The following is a 15,116-nucleotide window of genomic DNA, read 5'->3' as shown; positions in this document are numbered from 1 at the left end:
TGGCCATGTATTAATATTACTGTAACGCACTGTTCCCCTTTTTATCCCTCATACTTCCTGATTAGGAAATTAGCAACTTTGCCACAACACCAGATCGCATCGTCAACTTATCTTACTTTAGATTAATTGTAGAAAATCGAAAACTTTCTCGATATGAACTGAAAAGATTTTGTTATATCAAATATGCTCTTCTATATTTTCTAACTAACAGATCTAATTAATACTATTAATTATGATCTGGCCCGGCCTCACGAGAATAGCTTCAAACCTTTGGTGTGGTGGCAAATAATCAAGGGGATAAATCAGGTCACAGTGCGTTACAGTAGTATTAATACATGGCCACACTGTCACCATTTATTCTGACGCTGTTCTGCCACTCTAGGGCTGTCTGTGTACCAGGTAATATGTGTATGGTATGTATGGTATGTGCATGGACCGGTACGTAATCCGTCGACAAGGCTTCGATTCCTTCGATACCTTCCTATTGTGGGGGCGGTTCACTTAATACCTAGTAGGACTGAAGCAGACTGGCAGAGCAGACCAGAGGCCGGAATACCCGTAACGCCTGTGGGTCTTGGTAACGGGCATAACCCGTATGTGCGTTTCAAGCTTTTCGTTTTGTTTTTTTATTTTTTGAGGTCATTTCCGTGGTTTGGACTTGGGAGGATGGGTTTGTTTCATGGGATGATGAAGTGGATTATCCCCGGATCTGATGATCCCCGGTGATCTAATATCTTCCCCTTATTTTCTTTTTCTTCGCCTATTCTGCAAGGCATGTCTAGGCACTGTACCTAGCCTGCTAGGTAGGCACGTACACTTTTTACTTTATTCTTCATCGATGGCTTTGGTGGCTTTGTTGGTGGCTGGCTGTCTAGTTTGGTACTGTCTAGGTGATGCAGTAGCGTAGAATGGTAGAAATGCAGAAATGGGCACGGCCTTCGCTAGACTGAGTCGGGAATAGATGAAGAGGACGGCTTCGAAATAGGACGGCGGGGACTGACTAAACTAAAAGACTCAGATTGTGGGTAGGACTTCTTTGCCGAAGTACGTCGTTCACGCATCATTAACAGCCCAGTGCCTGATTCCAAGTTCCAAGCTTTCCAAGTTGACTTTACCGAACTACTCAGAGATGTATGTTGGTCAGTTGATCCCGATTTTCGTCTCTATTTAGAATACGCGGGAATCGAAGAAGAAAAAAGCTTGGTCCAGGTATGTATTAGCTGAGAAGTCAACCCTTCGACGATGTTACATTAGACATTAGACGATACTGCGTAGATCCTGGAATGGCCGTGCATCGCATATGTAATCACAGGAAATGTGGCTTTCGGTCGATCACTGCGGAACGGACCATTGCAACTTTCTTCTTGACAGGGCAGGTTTTTTTTGGGCAAGGACCGGGGAGCGAATTGGATTTCGTATTTCCCTACCCGCCCTTCTGTAGCTAACTTTACCGGCATCCATTTTATGTACTATGTACGTATGCAGTAGCTCAAATGTCCGGAGCAACTTGGCTTCTTGGAATCGTTCGAGAAAACCGAGACTGGACTTGTTGATTTCCCATCTCATATCGCCGATCCTCTTAGGTCGTCTTAAGTCGGGAAGTCGGATGCTCGATTATCAGGCAGATTGTACGAGGTCTGTATCTTGGTATCTTGGTATCTTGGTATGTACGTGACATATGTGACATACATGACATACAGACGTGCCTAGATAGACCCAAGGGCCAAGGTGTGTGTGTTGTATATACTCCGTACATACATCACAATGCTCGATATGAATCATATGCACGAGGGTGCATATGGGTTTCATGGAACCAACGTAAGGGATCCGGGAAGCTGGATAGGGCAACACAGGACGGGCACGTTGTGGAGGTCGCAGAGTGCAGATAGGTAGAGCCCTGGAGGCCCTGGAGAGGTGGCGGCATTCGTCGGTGACACCCAAACGCGAGGCTTCAGCTCCATGATAGGTTCGTCCGACCTTAGAACGAGAAACATGCATATCTTGCCAATTTCACACCTAGGAAGGCTTGCATCCATATTGACGGGACCCGCGTTGCATTGTCTGTGACGGAACAAGGTCCGTTACCTGATCAAGCAGTCAAGGTGCTCTCCGGATGGATTGTATTAGTCTAAGCCCGTCCGGAATCCAGCCGAAAATCGAGATTCGAGACAATGAAGGTTGATATCGAGAAGACTTTCTGAGACATATCGGTTGCCTAGGATTGCTATCACAAACCACAGGTTTCCCCCCACGCTTAACTGTCATGTAGGAACAGAAAAAGCAAAACCCCTGACATGGTGATTTTGCTTATCATTTGGGGTTCGAGGCCTAGGTACATATTGTAGGGTACTAGGTACAGTACCTGGTCTTCCTGGGTAATACATACGCGGATATCTAATAGCACGTAAGCGTACAGGCAGACTGGGTACGGGATAGGTTAGTAGTCGATGTGTGGCTTCACACATCTACGTCGGAGGAGTTCATCGATCGAAACGGCTACCTATCACATCTGGCTCGTTAGCAATTATCAGACCATAATAGCATACGCCATATTATTACCGTATACCAGGGCGGCCAGAAAGTTATCACGGCTTCTCGAAGTACCGAGGGATCGTTTACCTTTTAGGAACAATCGAATCTCATCTATTAATCTCTTAATAACTTGTGTTACCTCGGCTGCTGAGAAGTAATCCATCCTTTCCTATAATATTGGACTCTATTAGTATAATCTAGTAATTAGTAGCCTCACCGCTTGGCAGCCCCCATCAATACCGAGATGAATAAGACAACCAGGTTACCGATGATTCGTAGGAAGAATCAAGCGAGGAATAACGAATAAGCGTAACGAATATTAACGAGCAATAACTAGGTATTAGCGAGTATTAACGAGTAATAACGAGTAATGGGGTTACGTTCTGTTGTGACTAGGTTAGACTGGATACTTAGACTGATAGACTGGAGTCACTGGGTTGATGTGTTGGTACTAGGGATGCAGTATTCATGTAAGTAATGGGGATGTTCGGCGTAATTGTTCGAGAAGAAACTACGGCGTCACTACGCCGCTACAGTACGACGCAATAGTGATAAAGTTACATACATGCTCACTGGGCAGTGGGCAGTTGCATCCACTGCACATGAAAGTTACAACCTGCTCCAGCCTGCTCCCAGCTGTTTATTCAATCTATTAGGTTAAGCTAGCGGGGACCAGAAGTTAAGACTCGACTAAAAATAATAACGGCGACTTGTTACTGCCCCTAGTCCTGTCAAGTGCAACTTTAGTCACCTAGTCGCCTAGAAGAGACCCATCCTTCCCACCACTTTCCACCAATTCCCCAGCACATAGAATCACCCGAAGGAAGGAAAGAAGCATGGAAGCTGAAATTGACTTTGATTTTGACTTTCCGTCCGTTCTATTAAACATGGATGTAGGATATATTTCCATTTCTACCCAGGTAGCAATTAACAAATAACGGAAATTCGATCCTTCTCGACCATTTCGTTATTTTTTTTTCGCATCTTCAAAATTCTTCCCTGTTCACAAATCACAATTCATAGCTCTCCAGGGCTTGTTCTACAGACACACATCCATCCATGATAACGTCCATATCATATCTGCACCCACATTGACCGCAGTTTTGCAATTTGGCAATCTGAGACAATCATTTATAAGTGGTTTAATTAGAGCTGTTACTTACAGAAACAAGTCTTCCCTATTTGTCGTCGCACGTCTCCCCGCCAAATTACCTGCCCGGTAGCTTGCCGTCTCGACCTTTGAACCTGGCTCGGGGATCCAATCGTCTCACCCCAATGGTTCAGGTCGAGCAAGCGGTCCTGCAGATAATACTCCGACCTTCGCTGTGCAAATCCAGAAGCTCCAGAACAATTGCAGTCGAACCCATAGAACCCCAAGACTTAATCCAATACCAATTCAATACTATCCAATCCCCCCAAAAGAAATAACTCCAAGCGACCTATCTACCTATGCACTTCCCGCATAGCCCTGACCACCTAACGAGCGAGTAGAACGACAGAACTGCGCCCTCTGCTGTGCCCTCCTGACCGTCCTCTAATGCGAGCCGAACCCGGCAGACAACCAATCTTGAACCACTCGATGTCTCGCCCACACCACAATTAGCATTTTCTGAAAGCTTACCGGTTCCTGCAATCCCTGATCCTCACTATTTCCACGTGCCGCATGGGTACCACTAGACGGCGAGTCTGAGAATAGAGCACACGATATTATGATATTATCTGCAGGTGCAATAAAAACACAATCCCGCCGAATTCGTTGGAAAGCCCGCGTCGCGGTTCCTCGACTCGAATCTACGTAGTTCAATTTTTTTTCCTACCTATCATGCGCCGACATACCTACCGACCTACATAGTCTGTCCCTCAACAATCACGTTATCCTTCTAGAATGCCCATCCCCCGATGGCAGCTTGTAAACGAATCATCTTCCACCCGCGGTTTATGGCAGACGACCTTTCTATACATATCTGGCTAGCAGCATCTTGCTGATGAATGAGGTGGATGGCCGCGATAACAACGACGCATACTACCACGAGGAACGATATCGATCCTTCTAACCTGCGCGAGACCGGCTCAGCACCCAATGCTCCAATTCACCCGCCATGGTACATTCGAAACAACGTATCCGCGGTGTCTCCCCGCCCCGGGAGGCGGAAGGGGAAACTCACAGTGACCATCACCACATCGACAACCTGGCGGACTGGTCGGTAGCTACTGCAGGAGATACGCTGCTACATAATGCGGAATGGGTGGCAGGTGGTAATAGTAATACGCGCACGACTTTCAGGCCCAATGTCAACATGCAGCAAAACACTATACGTACGGTTACACCTGAACCAGGCGAGAACGGCCATGCCCCGGACACAAACAACATCGCACAAGTGACCCGGGGGTTTGGTACCGCCTCTCCCCAGCAGAGCTCGCCTAGATCCATACCTGGCGGAGAAAGGAGGAGGCAAGGAATGGTATTTAATGATGCCTTTAGCGAATCCATGGACAGCTCCTCCTCGAGCCCGCCCAAGCAGCATCAGAAGGCTGTCCCTCTAAGGCCACGCACCCATACCATGGACGGTGCGATTGCGCAACGACAACAGGCCTCGTCCTCCCAATCTGATAGTCGGCATAGAGTGGGATCCTTCTCCTCATCGAGCTCCCAACCATTTCTAGACATCGAAGTGCGCACCCCTCCGACTGTGCTAGAATCGGTGGGTTATCCGTCCGTTGCACCAACCAGACCGCCCGATCTAAAAATTACACCGTCGTCAAGCAAGGAGAAAAAGTCGTCCAATAGGCGTCTCATCAAACGTGGCGGTACTTCTCGACCTACATCTCCCCTAGTATCCCCGCCGCCCTCTGTAGATTCATTACCGCTCCCGGTCCCTACAGACGATGCGAATAGGATTCTCCTACTGATGAAGACTTTCTGCGGCCGAATGAAGGGAGAGGTCGAATACCAAAACGAGCCAAATGGCCCCTGGTACTCGGGGACCTGTTATATTAACGAAGATCAAGGTAGTCTTCTATTCGACTCCGGCCAGAACGGGCCATTCCATTTTCCAGTGGTCGCCGACTTGCGCGGCTGCAGGGTTCTACCCGCCGAAGGTCCAGACAACAAAGGAAAATGTCTAGAGATTCTAAACAATAAGATGGGCGTGGAACTTTTACTTCGGCCCCTTTCAGCTGAAGACTTCGATTACTGGCTCGCTAGCTTACTTTGCTGGCAACAACTACGTCCTACCGCAGTGAGGTTCGCCAACGGTAGAGGTGCCAATCCCCCTAGCTCTGGTCGAACTGAAATGAGGCGGCGAGGATCTTCGGCCGCCGGTGGTCCGTCTTCGAAAGATGCGGCCATCATCAAAGTTGGCAAGGTGATGCTTTGGGACAAAGGTACCGCTATGTCACCTCGAGCGATCGTGAAACGGCCATCGACTCGAGATCTTCGTTCGGGTATGACATCGTGGAGGCGGGTATCTTGCATCCTTCAAGATAATGGCGAATTTAAACTTATGACCGAAAACGACGTAGCCGTGCTATCAATCATCGAATTGTCACAATTATCCCGTTGCGCAATACAACAACTGGATAGATCAGTCTTGGACGAGGAATTCTGCATTGCCATCTTCCCGATCTACTCGTCCGCGTCGAGACAACTATCTATATTCCGGCCCGTGTACCTTGCTCTAGATTCTAGGGTTCTCTTCGAGGTCTGGTTTGTGCTTCTGCGAGCGTTCGCCGTCCCTGATTTATACGGGGTCAAGGCGTCTACAGACCAGGTCACCGAGGTGGAGGAGTTCGACAAAGAATTTGACGGGCAACTGTTCCGCTTAGAGAAGACAATTCAAATTAGAGTCACTGAGGCTAAGATAAGGAAACAGAGCCCGACCCTCGAGCACCACGATCGCCATTCTAAAGAACGTGATCCTTTAATTGGCAATTACCTTGCCGAAGTCATTTTAGACGGCGAGGTTCGGTCTCGGACAACGACACAATCTGACACGAAGAACCCATTTTGGCGAGAATTTACCCAATTTACCGAATTACCTACTACATTACCTTATTTATCTGTTATCTTAAAACGAGTCGACGGAAATTTAGAAAGCCTCAGTCATCAAGTACAAGCGTCTTTAGGCCTCCCAAAGACTGGCAACCTAACAGAAGTTCTATGCGGAGCGGTGGATATACCCCTTGATAAGTTAGAGCGTGGAAAGGATCATGAACAATGGTTTCAAGTCTGCGACGAGAAGCAAGAAAGTATTGGGAGCATGTTCGTCAAAGTTAATCACGACGAACTTGTTGTACTCGCGGAAAAGAATTATGATGCGCTGTCTATACTTCTGCATAAATTCAGCGTCGGGTTGACGAGCCAAATCGCATTAGCCGTACCCTCCGCTATGCGACGACTCGCGGAGCTATTCTTGAACATCTTCCAGGTATCAGGGAGCTCAAGCGAATGGCTCATGGCCCTCGTTGAAGAAGAAATCGACGGGATTGGAAGTCAGAACAGCGTGAAGAGACTACGCTTTAGCCGGCGATTAAAGTCAAACGAGTCTTCAAATTCTGCGAGCGACCGAGATCAGCTCGTCCGTGACATGAAGTCCCTAGCTGGAGAGGCGAACCTTCTATTCCGAGGCAACACTCTACTCACCCAAGCTTTAGAATTCCATATGCGCCGCCTAGGAAAGGAATTCCTGGAAGAGATCTTGGTAGAAAAGATTTTCGAAATCAACGAACTCAACCCGGACTGCGAGGTAGATCCAAGCAGAATTCAACATGGCGACGAAATGCATTCCCATTGGAGCCAATTAATACAACTAACTACCGAGATATGGGAATGCATCGCCGACTCCGCGACTAAGCTACCACTTGAACTGCGGCAGATCCTGAAATACGTCCGAGCTGTTGCGGAAGACCGGTACGGCGACTTTCTTCGAACTGTCAATTACACAAGCGTCTCGGGATTCTTGTTCCTTCGTTTCATTTGCCCAGCAATATTAAATCCAAAGCTCTTTGGGCTCCTACGAGATAACCCGAGACCTCGAGCCCAACGAACATTAACGCTCATAGCGAAAGGTCTCCAAGCGCTAGCAAATCTGTCCACGTTCGGCAAGAAAGAGAGCTGGATGGAGCCTATGAATAGGTTTCTGAGTATCCATAGGCAGCCATTCAAAGACTACATTGATCAGATGTGTTCGATACCAACCGAGCGTAACATTGCATCTGTTCCCGCCTCATACTCCACCCCCGTTACGATCCTCGGTCGCTTGTCACCAATATCCCGAGAAGGTTTTCCCTCCTTGCCGTACTTGATTGACCATCCTAGGAATTACGCCGCATTGGTTAAACTTTGGCTCGAGTCAAGCCACAAGTCAAATTCTACGGATCCTTCGGATTTTGACGCGGAACTAGCGGAATTTCATGTGATATGCATGGACCTGCAGAAGCGATCCGACGAATGCCTTGCTAGGATTGAATCGCTTCGCATGGCAGAGGACGAATCGGTAGCTACAGAAGACCTAGCCGACGCGGTTGAAAAGTCGGCACTTCTGGACACGGTCAATCTCACATATGGGAACTCGGCAGCGTGGATGGACAACGATCCGTACCGCGCGCCAGGCTCGTCCGGTAGCGAGCCGGAGAGTAGCGATCGATCGGCATTCAGGAACTTCGGAAGAGAGGGGAGACGTCAAGTATCAGAAGCCATAGATCTAGCGAATCCGATGGGGACAATACGGGCCAAGGCCGGACAAGTGAGAAACCCACGAACCTTTTTGCATGGCCTGATCGGTGGTGGCAAGAAGGAAAAGGGGAAGGATGCGGCCGGTTCTCCCTCGACGGTGAGAGAAAAGAGCAGAGATAAGGAGGAGAAAACCAGCAGGAGTCTTCTAGGGACCTTTTCGGAATCCTGGCAGAGCGATACCAGCTCGAGGCACTAGTTATGCCTTAACTCTACAGGAGAATCCGCGTCCGCGAAACCACAAATCCAATTACCAGAAGCCCCGAAGCGGTCCGCGACCAAATTAAGGAAACGGCCACCGCCTCAAAAAGAGGTTGGGCTAGCCGGCGTCTTAGGATTAAGACATAGTGAGCCGGCCAAGTAACATCGTCACGCCGCCGCGTGAGAGGGAAAATAGAGACATAGACTGCCGGGGGTTTAGAAGGACGGCGGCGGCTCCTTTCCGATGACGTTTCTCGGATTCGCTATTTGACTCCGAGACCTCATCGATGCATATTCCCCCAAAGGGCAGAGTTGTGTTTTTTCTATTCTGCATTTTCAAACGGGATTCCGGTAGAAGAAAAAAAGTAGGGGAGGCTTTCTGATATGGGCTAGGCAATTTTTTTCAGGCCTTGCTCTTTATTCTTTTTTTAACATTTACATTACATGACACGCAAATTTTCTAACGAGATGATCATATCATAAGACGAGGTTACATGACGGAGTGGACACATTTACGTACGTACTGTTTTCAGACAGATTGATATCGATCGTAAGATCAGAATCGGTTTAAACCAAATCAGGTCAAAATGTCGGTAGAAAAACAAGTCTACGAGAATGAGATAGGACGAGAGGAGGTGAAAGGGGGGAAGATAGGTAGTTTTTATGATACCTACCAAGCTTAGCTAAGCAGCTCTCTCGTAGGGTTATGCGAATATTTACTGGTTTACCAATCTTTATACTGTTATTTTTATGTGCTTGGATAGAATCACTGTGAGATTGGGGAAGCAACGTCACATCTTCGAGATGCCTTCTTATATTATAGACTTCGCAGAAGACACCCTAAGCAGGAGGAATACACGAATGAAGAGGAGTCGAGCACAGCAGGAACGATGGAACCTTAAAGCCGAGCCGCCAGCCCTATTTGGCGGTAGCTGTGACGTGATTGGTTAATGGCATCTCCCTAGTTCCCGTTTGAACAGTGTAACCCCACGTATGGGACGTTATTGCCCCGCGATTGGATTTCACCTAGAAGCTTCTACTGTAAGAAAAGCTTCACCTCCAGGTTCCAGTTGGCTGGATGCAGTTGCGTCGTTGCATTCCAATTCAAATTCTTCCGACAACTGCCAACAACTTTCCTTCTTTCCTCCTATTTCCCTTTTAAAATAAACTTACAAGTGAGCATTTCTAACCTTTTCCCAAATTTTACCAATTCAAATCTCCTCACACTCCTCTTCATAACTGTTCACTAACCAAACAACCCACAGCCTTACCACCCCGCTCGAACATACAATCGACGATACCTTCTTACTCACCACAGCTTTCATACACAAAATCACCCAAGATGTCCGATACCAAGAAACGCAGCTACGTCTTCTTCGACGTGACCATCGGCAACAAGCCGGCAGGCCGCATCACGTTCGAGCTGTACGATGACATCGTGCCCAAGACCGCGGAGAACTTCCGTGCTCTGTGCACGGGCGAGAAGGGCGTTGGAAAAGGCGGCAAGCCCCTCCATTATAAGGGCAGCGGATTCCACCGTGTTATCAAGCAGTTCATGATCCAGGGTGGTGACTTCACGGCCGGTGACGGAACAGGTGGTGAGAGTATCTACGGAGAGAAGTTCGAAGACGAGAACTTCGAGCTCAAGCACGAGCGTCCGTTCTTGCTTAGCATGGCGAATGCTGGCCCTGGTGAGTTTTACTGCCTACCTATCTAGCGATTTCATGTCGTACACATGGTTTATTTATTTCTATTTTTATTTTTATTTTTATTTTTTATTGGACGGTCAACTAACACCAATTTCACAAAGGCACCAACGGCTCGCAGTTCTTTGTCACCACAGTCGCCACGCCCCACCTCGACGGGAAGCACGTAGTGTTCGGCGAGGTCAAGTCAGGCAAGTCCATCGTCCGTCAGGTCGAGAACCTACCGACAGTGTCAGACAAACCCAACAAAGCAGTCATAATCGCCGACTGCGGGGAGCTCTCAGCGAGCGCCGCCCAGGTCACCGACGTTAAGGCCGCGGACGCCTACGGCGATCAATACGAGGACTTCCCCGAAGATGAGGACCAGCAGCCGCTTACTGTAGCCCACGTGCTTAAGGTGGCGGGTGACTGCAAGGACTTCGGCAACAAGGCGTTTAAGGCAGGCGACGTCCTCGGCGGCCTCGAGAAATACCAGAAGGGCCTGCGGTACCTCAACGAGGACCCGGATATCCCGGAGGGCGAGGAGGGCGTCGAGATCAAGAAGAAGCTGGACAACCTCCGGTTCTCGCTGAACTGCAACTCGGCGCTGTTGAACATCAAGACCCAGGCATTCGATGAGGCTCAACGGTCCGCTGGACAGGCTCTTCTTGTTAAGGGGATCAGCGACGCGGAGCGGGCGAAGGCTTTCTACCGTCGTGGGTTCTCGCTTGCGAGATTGCGCGATGAGGATGCGGCGCTGATGGACATCCTTGAGGCGAAGAAGCTGGCGCCTGGTGATGCGGCGATTGAGAAGGAGCATACGCGGGTGCTGAAGTTGATCCAGGCGAGGAATCAGAGGGAGAAGCTTGCTTATAAGAAGTTTTGGCGTGAGGGGGCGTGAGGGTAGGAAAAGAGGAAGGGTAAGGAGGAGGTGGGAAAGGGATGATTGCATGAAAATGGCATTATGAGGAGTGCGTTCCGGTCATTGGTTTCTGTCTAATATTAAAATAAAATCAAAATGGGCGCGGGTATCCGGACACGGGATTGCAGAGTTAGTTGGCCGTTTGTCGGACAACTTCCTCTGGTGTCGCTCGTGGATGATGGGTTTCTCGGCTTGCTGCTTACCTATCTTCTAAGCTTATCCTTAGTAGTGTAGATATGCTTCACGGGATGGGGATAGGGATAGGTGATAGGGGCGATTACAACGAAAATGAGGTATTACAACGGGTTAGTTATCCGTTTTGCATTAGTATTTAGATTTGCTTTAATACAGAGGCGTATGCTTGATATTATGACGGGGTTGATTTGTGTTATATATTTTGTGTTTCGACGATTAGTGGTCGCCGTAAGGAGCGAGGCGTTAAGGCAAGAAAATCCCGTTCCTCTATACATCGGACAGAGACATTCTCATATTAAGCCAACGAAACATTACGAAATACCTATTGGAATGGATTATCTTCGAAAATATTAGTTCTAAAGATTATATCGCACTACTTTCCAAATAATTCAAGCTTTACATGTTCACCAGCAAAATTGATTTTTCTCGCGAACCCGATCTCCAAATTTCAAAATTCTGGCTTCTACCCCAACATATAACCCCCACTATTTTCAAAAAGAAATTTCATCAACGAGAGGAATTAAAAACCAACGACGACAACAACAAAAATATAAACATACAACACCGGGGATTCGCTGGTCGTCACCGACCCAACTACTGATCCGGCGGTAGCCAGCTTATCTATGGGAGAGCGGACGGGATCCCGAGTTCTCTAGCTCCTATGGTCGTATGTGATAGTTTAGCAGGTTATCTTAGTTTATAGCTTAGTTAGGCACAGTGTGGTAGCACTTTCTGTCTTGCAATGGGGACAAGATCGGAAGGTACAGCCAATCGGACAACTTTATTTTCAGGCTCTTATTAGATGGCGTATGTGTATGTCTTGCACTTGCTCAACAATTCTCTTTGCTTTTTACTCGTTCATTTTCATCTACATTTATCTTAGATTGTTGACGTCTGTGCTTAGGGTTGTTACGATCATAGAATAGGGTTACCCGGCTGCCTGGGTTCTCACGAGAATATGGATCTCTGTTGATCAGGTAAGTATTTGGTCTATTATGATTTACGTCAAAATGATAACTTCTCGACTTCTGGCATTCACGAATATGGTATTATACATACTAGGTACTAGGTGGAAATGCTGTGGCTATGTTATGGTACGGGTTTTTACACGTATAAAGATGTTCAGCTCCTGAGCTATACCATTCTGGTTCTCATCACTTCCCCACAATTTTCTTCTCCTGGATATAGTGAGATAGATATAGAGGTTTCTTCCTCTAAAGCTCTTGAGAAATAACGACATGTTATAGCATATTGACACGGCATGGCCGACGAGTACTCCTACTTGCAGCTCCCGGACCTTCGTAGCATTCGTGTGGTTAAACTTCACGATGCTACAAGTCTAGATGATGATATCTACTTCGATCTCATCACAGTCTCTCTCGATGCATTACCAACACCACCCTACGAGGCTATTTCATATACCTGGGACGGGCAGAAACCAGACCAAGTTGTCTACGCCAACGGTCGGAAGTTATACGTAACTGAAAATGCAAGGAATGCTATGAGAAGGTTTCGTCCCCATAAGCCAGGGAAGTTTCGGTACATATGGATCGATGCGATTTGTATCAACCAGCAGGATGACGCTGAAAAGAGCACACAGGTACAGATGATGATCGAGATATACGCAACAGCCACACATGTGAACATATGGCTCGGCGAGGCAATCGAATCAACTGCTCTGATCTTTAGGTGGCTACGGTGGACCGGGGTCCTGTTTATGCCATTCTATCTCGCGAAGCGCAGAATTCATGCAGCTGCCAGCCGTTCAACTACGCAGGGCTCAAGATCGTTTTTTCTTTCCCTAAGTCGATTTTGTGATATCATTCTAGTCTATATTACACTGTTTATAGTGCTCGTGCCACTATTGCCCCTACGGACCCTACCCGTATTTAAAGGTTAGCTAGCTAGCTTCCCTGAATCTCAATAATTATAACTAACCTATCGACGATAGGCTTTAGACGGAGGATACAGACTGGTTTAGAGAACATAGTGGCGAGGGGATACTGGGAAAGATCATGGACGGTGCAAGAGGCCTCGGCGAATTCCAACGTACGTATTTACTGTGGATCTTGTAAGCCGCTTCCGGCTGTACCATTTGTCTTGGGCCACTGGATAGTCGGTTCCATTTACACCTTCTTCGGCTTCGTATACATACCTGTCCGCTACACCGTATACTTTTTGTCCTACGACTTTTGCGCCGGAGAGGAGGTTCTTGTTGAATATATGCTAGACTCACTCTCTAAAAAGAAAGCTACGCTGCCTGTGGATAAGATATACGCAATTAGGGGATTGTATCCCGAAAGCCTCGGCACATTAACAGTCGAATACTCGCGGCCCGTCAAAGACGTCTTCACAGACGCCGCCCGCCTCGTTCTAAAGGCCAATAAGAATGTTGAGTTCTTTAGGTACGCATGTACCGGAAACCGAACGGACGGGTTTCCCACGTGGGTGCCGGAGTGGGACACCGTCAGCGTCGTGCCTACAGAATTAAGCAAATTCACACCAGCGCCGGTCTCTCGGTATCCGATAGTGGACAAGGATGTAGAAAAGGATGTGCTTAAACTAAAAGCTCTTCGTGTCGACGCAGCGTCGGTTAACATCAGCGAGTCATTCCCAATAAGGCCTCCACTAGAGAGAACCTGGGCCGCCTCGAGATCCGACTTCGAAGACGGGGACGAAGCGTTCGAGACGTTCAAGGCTTGGGCTGTGGCATCACCAAATCCTAATGATGTCACTGATGATATCGGACCAAAACTATGGCAATTCGCGACCCTGGTGTCTGATATGTGCAATCTGAACGCGTATCAGATCTACGACTCGTGCCCAGTAATTTTGGAATTTGACGATTATGGCATGGGACCACAGTTTGGCCTCACGAGGATGCCGCCGGTTGTCCGCGATGCGCGCAGGTTTGCGAGGGGTTTCTTGCAACTAACTAGTGGTCGAGCACTATTCACTGCTGCGAGTGGGAGAGTTGGTATGTCGACGTTGCCGGTCTGTGAGGGAGACGAGGTTGTGCTGTTATCCGGAGAACGGATGCCGTATCTCATCCGCGAGTGCTCTGACCGGCCTGGGAAGTACACGCTGGTTTGTCCTTGCTGGATTAGTGGTGCGGTTAAGGGTGAGGAATGGCCTTGGGATGTATGTGAAGAGGATTTGGAGTATATTGAGTTGGTATAGTTAACAACTATTACCTACATTATGAACTCCCTAAAGAAGAGTTGAATGAAAATATCGAGATTACATGCGTCCGATTAGGTACTACGAATGAATTCCAAGAGTTGCCAACATACTACTTACTAGCTTGTATGTCATCCTCGCCCCTTAATTATATGTTACGCTGGGCGTGATTAGGTCTCTGTGAACCTATACGAGGGGTTGATCTCGTTTAGTTTCCTAAGTGGTTGGTAGGAATAAACAGTTCATCTACGCGGGCTCTTATGATTGGATATCGACGGTGATGACGACGATCTAGAAGTTGAGGATTAAGTCAGCAATCAGCATTGAGGCTGAGTTTATATTAATCAGGTACCCGAATCTGCACTATCTGTACCATTCTGTGCCGCTGACGACCCTTCCCACCTTTCCCGCTTGGGAAGGATTCGGATCCCGGCTAACCGAATCTCGGATGCCAAGGAAATCTTATTCTTGAGACTGGAAGAGTAAGATGTTATCTATCATCGTGAACAATTGCCTATTATGTATGATTTTGCTTCGTTTCACTCTGAGTTGTGTGATAGCAATAATCAATCCGGTCATGTTATTGGACACATATGCTTCTTGTTTAGGACGTGCGAAGTGTTCGGTGTTGTTTTGGATGGGTGCCTAGTCGAAATCCGGTGCATAAGCG

At 47.8% G+C, this 15,116-nt stretch overlaps 3 protein-coding genes across 3 annotated transcripts; all 3 read left to right on the top strand.

The window, feature by feature from the left end:
• Positions 1-4,631: 4,631 nt before the first annotated feature.
• Positions 4,632-8,462, top strand: GGS22DRAFT_191916 (Rho GTPase activation protein; the record flags this gene model as incomplete). Its single annotated transcript, XM_047965185.1, has 1 exon — positions 4,632-8,462. The coding sequence occupies one exon, from the start codon at positions 4,632-4,634 to the stop codon at positions 8,460-8,462; it is 3,831 nt and encodes a 1,276-aa protein (XP_047815563.1).
• A 1,154-nt stretch (positions 8,463-9,616) lies between these two features.
• GGS22DRAFT_171698 (40 kDa peptidyl-prolyl cis-trans isomerase) lies at positions 9,617-11,436 on the top strand. Its single transcript, XM_047962649.1, has 2 exons — positions 9,617-10,155; positions 10,275-11,436. Exons 1-2 carry the CDS (start codon positions 9,807-9,809, stop codon positions 11,048-11,050), a joined length of 1,125 nt encoding a protein of 374 aa, XP_047815562.1. The 5' UTR covers positions 9,617-9,806; the 3' UTR covers positions 11,051-11,436.
• A 921-nt stretch (positions 11,437-12,357) lies between these two features.
• Positions 12,358-14,658, top strand: GGS22DRAFT_55478 (heterokaryon incompatibility protein-domain-containing protein). The gene is made up of 2 exons (XM_047967410.1): positions 12,358-13,161; positions 13,218-14,658. Exons 1-2 carry the CDS (start codon positions 12,528-12,530, stop codon positions 14,444-14,446), a joined length of 1,863 nt encoding a protein of 620 aa, XP_047815561.1. The 5' UTR covers positions 12,358-12,527; the 3' UTR covers positions 14,447-14,658.
• The last annotated feature ends 458 nt before the right edge of the window (positions 14,659-15,116 follow it).

The sequence above is a fragment of the Annulohypoxylon maeteangense genome, assembly GCF_022496945.1.
Source record: "Annulohypoxylon maeteangense strain CBS 123835 unplaced genomic scaffold GGS22scaffold_18, whole genome shotgun sequence".
NCBI lineage: Eukaryota > Fungi > Ascomycota > Sordariomycetes > Xylariales > Hypoxylaceae > Annulohypoxylon > Annulohypoxylon maeteangense.
Note: the sequence above shows the minus strand (reverse complement) of the source record. Positions and strands in the feature narration are given on the sequence as shown.

Excerpts from the sequence above, each read along its gene's own strand:
- GGS22DRAFT_171698 (XM_047962649.1), top strand. The coding sequence starts at position 9,807 with ATGTCCGATACCAAGAAACGCAGCTACGTCTTCTTCGACGTGACCATC. Across the intron at positions 10,156-10,274 it reads CATGGCGAATGCTGGCCCTG|GCACCAACGGCTCGCAGTTC; the intron begins GTGAGTTTTACT and ends AATTTCACAAAG.
- GGS22DRAFT_55478 (XM_047967410.1), top strand. The coding sequence starts at position 12,528 with ATGGCCGACGAGTACTCCTACTTGCAGCTCCCGGACCTTCGTAGCATT. Across the intron at positions 13,162-13,217 it reads GACCCTACCCGTATTTAAAG|GCTTTAGACGGAGGATACAG; the intron begins GTTAGCTAGCTA and ends TATCGACGATAG.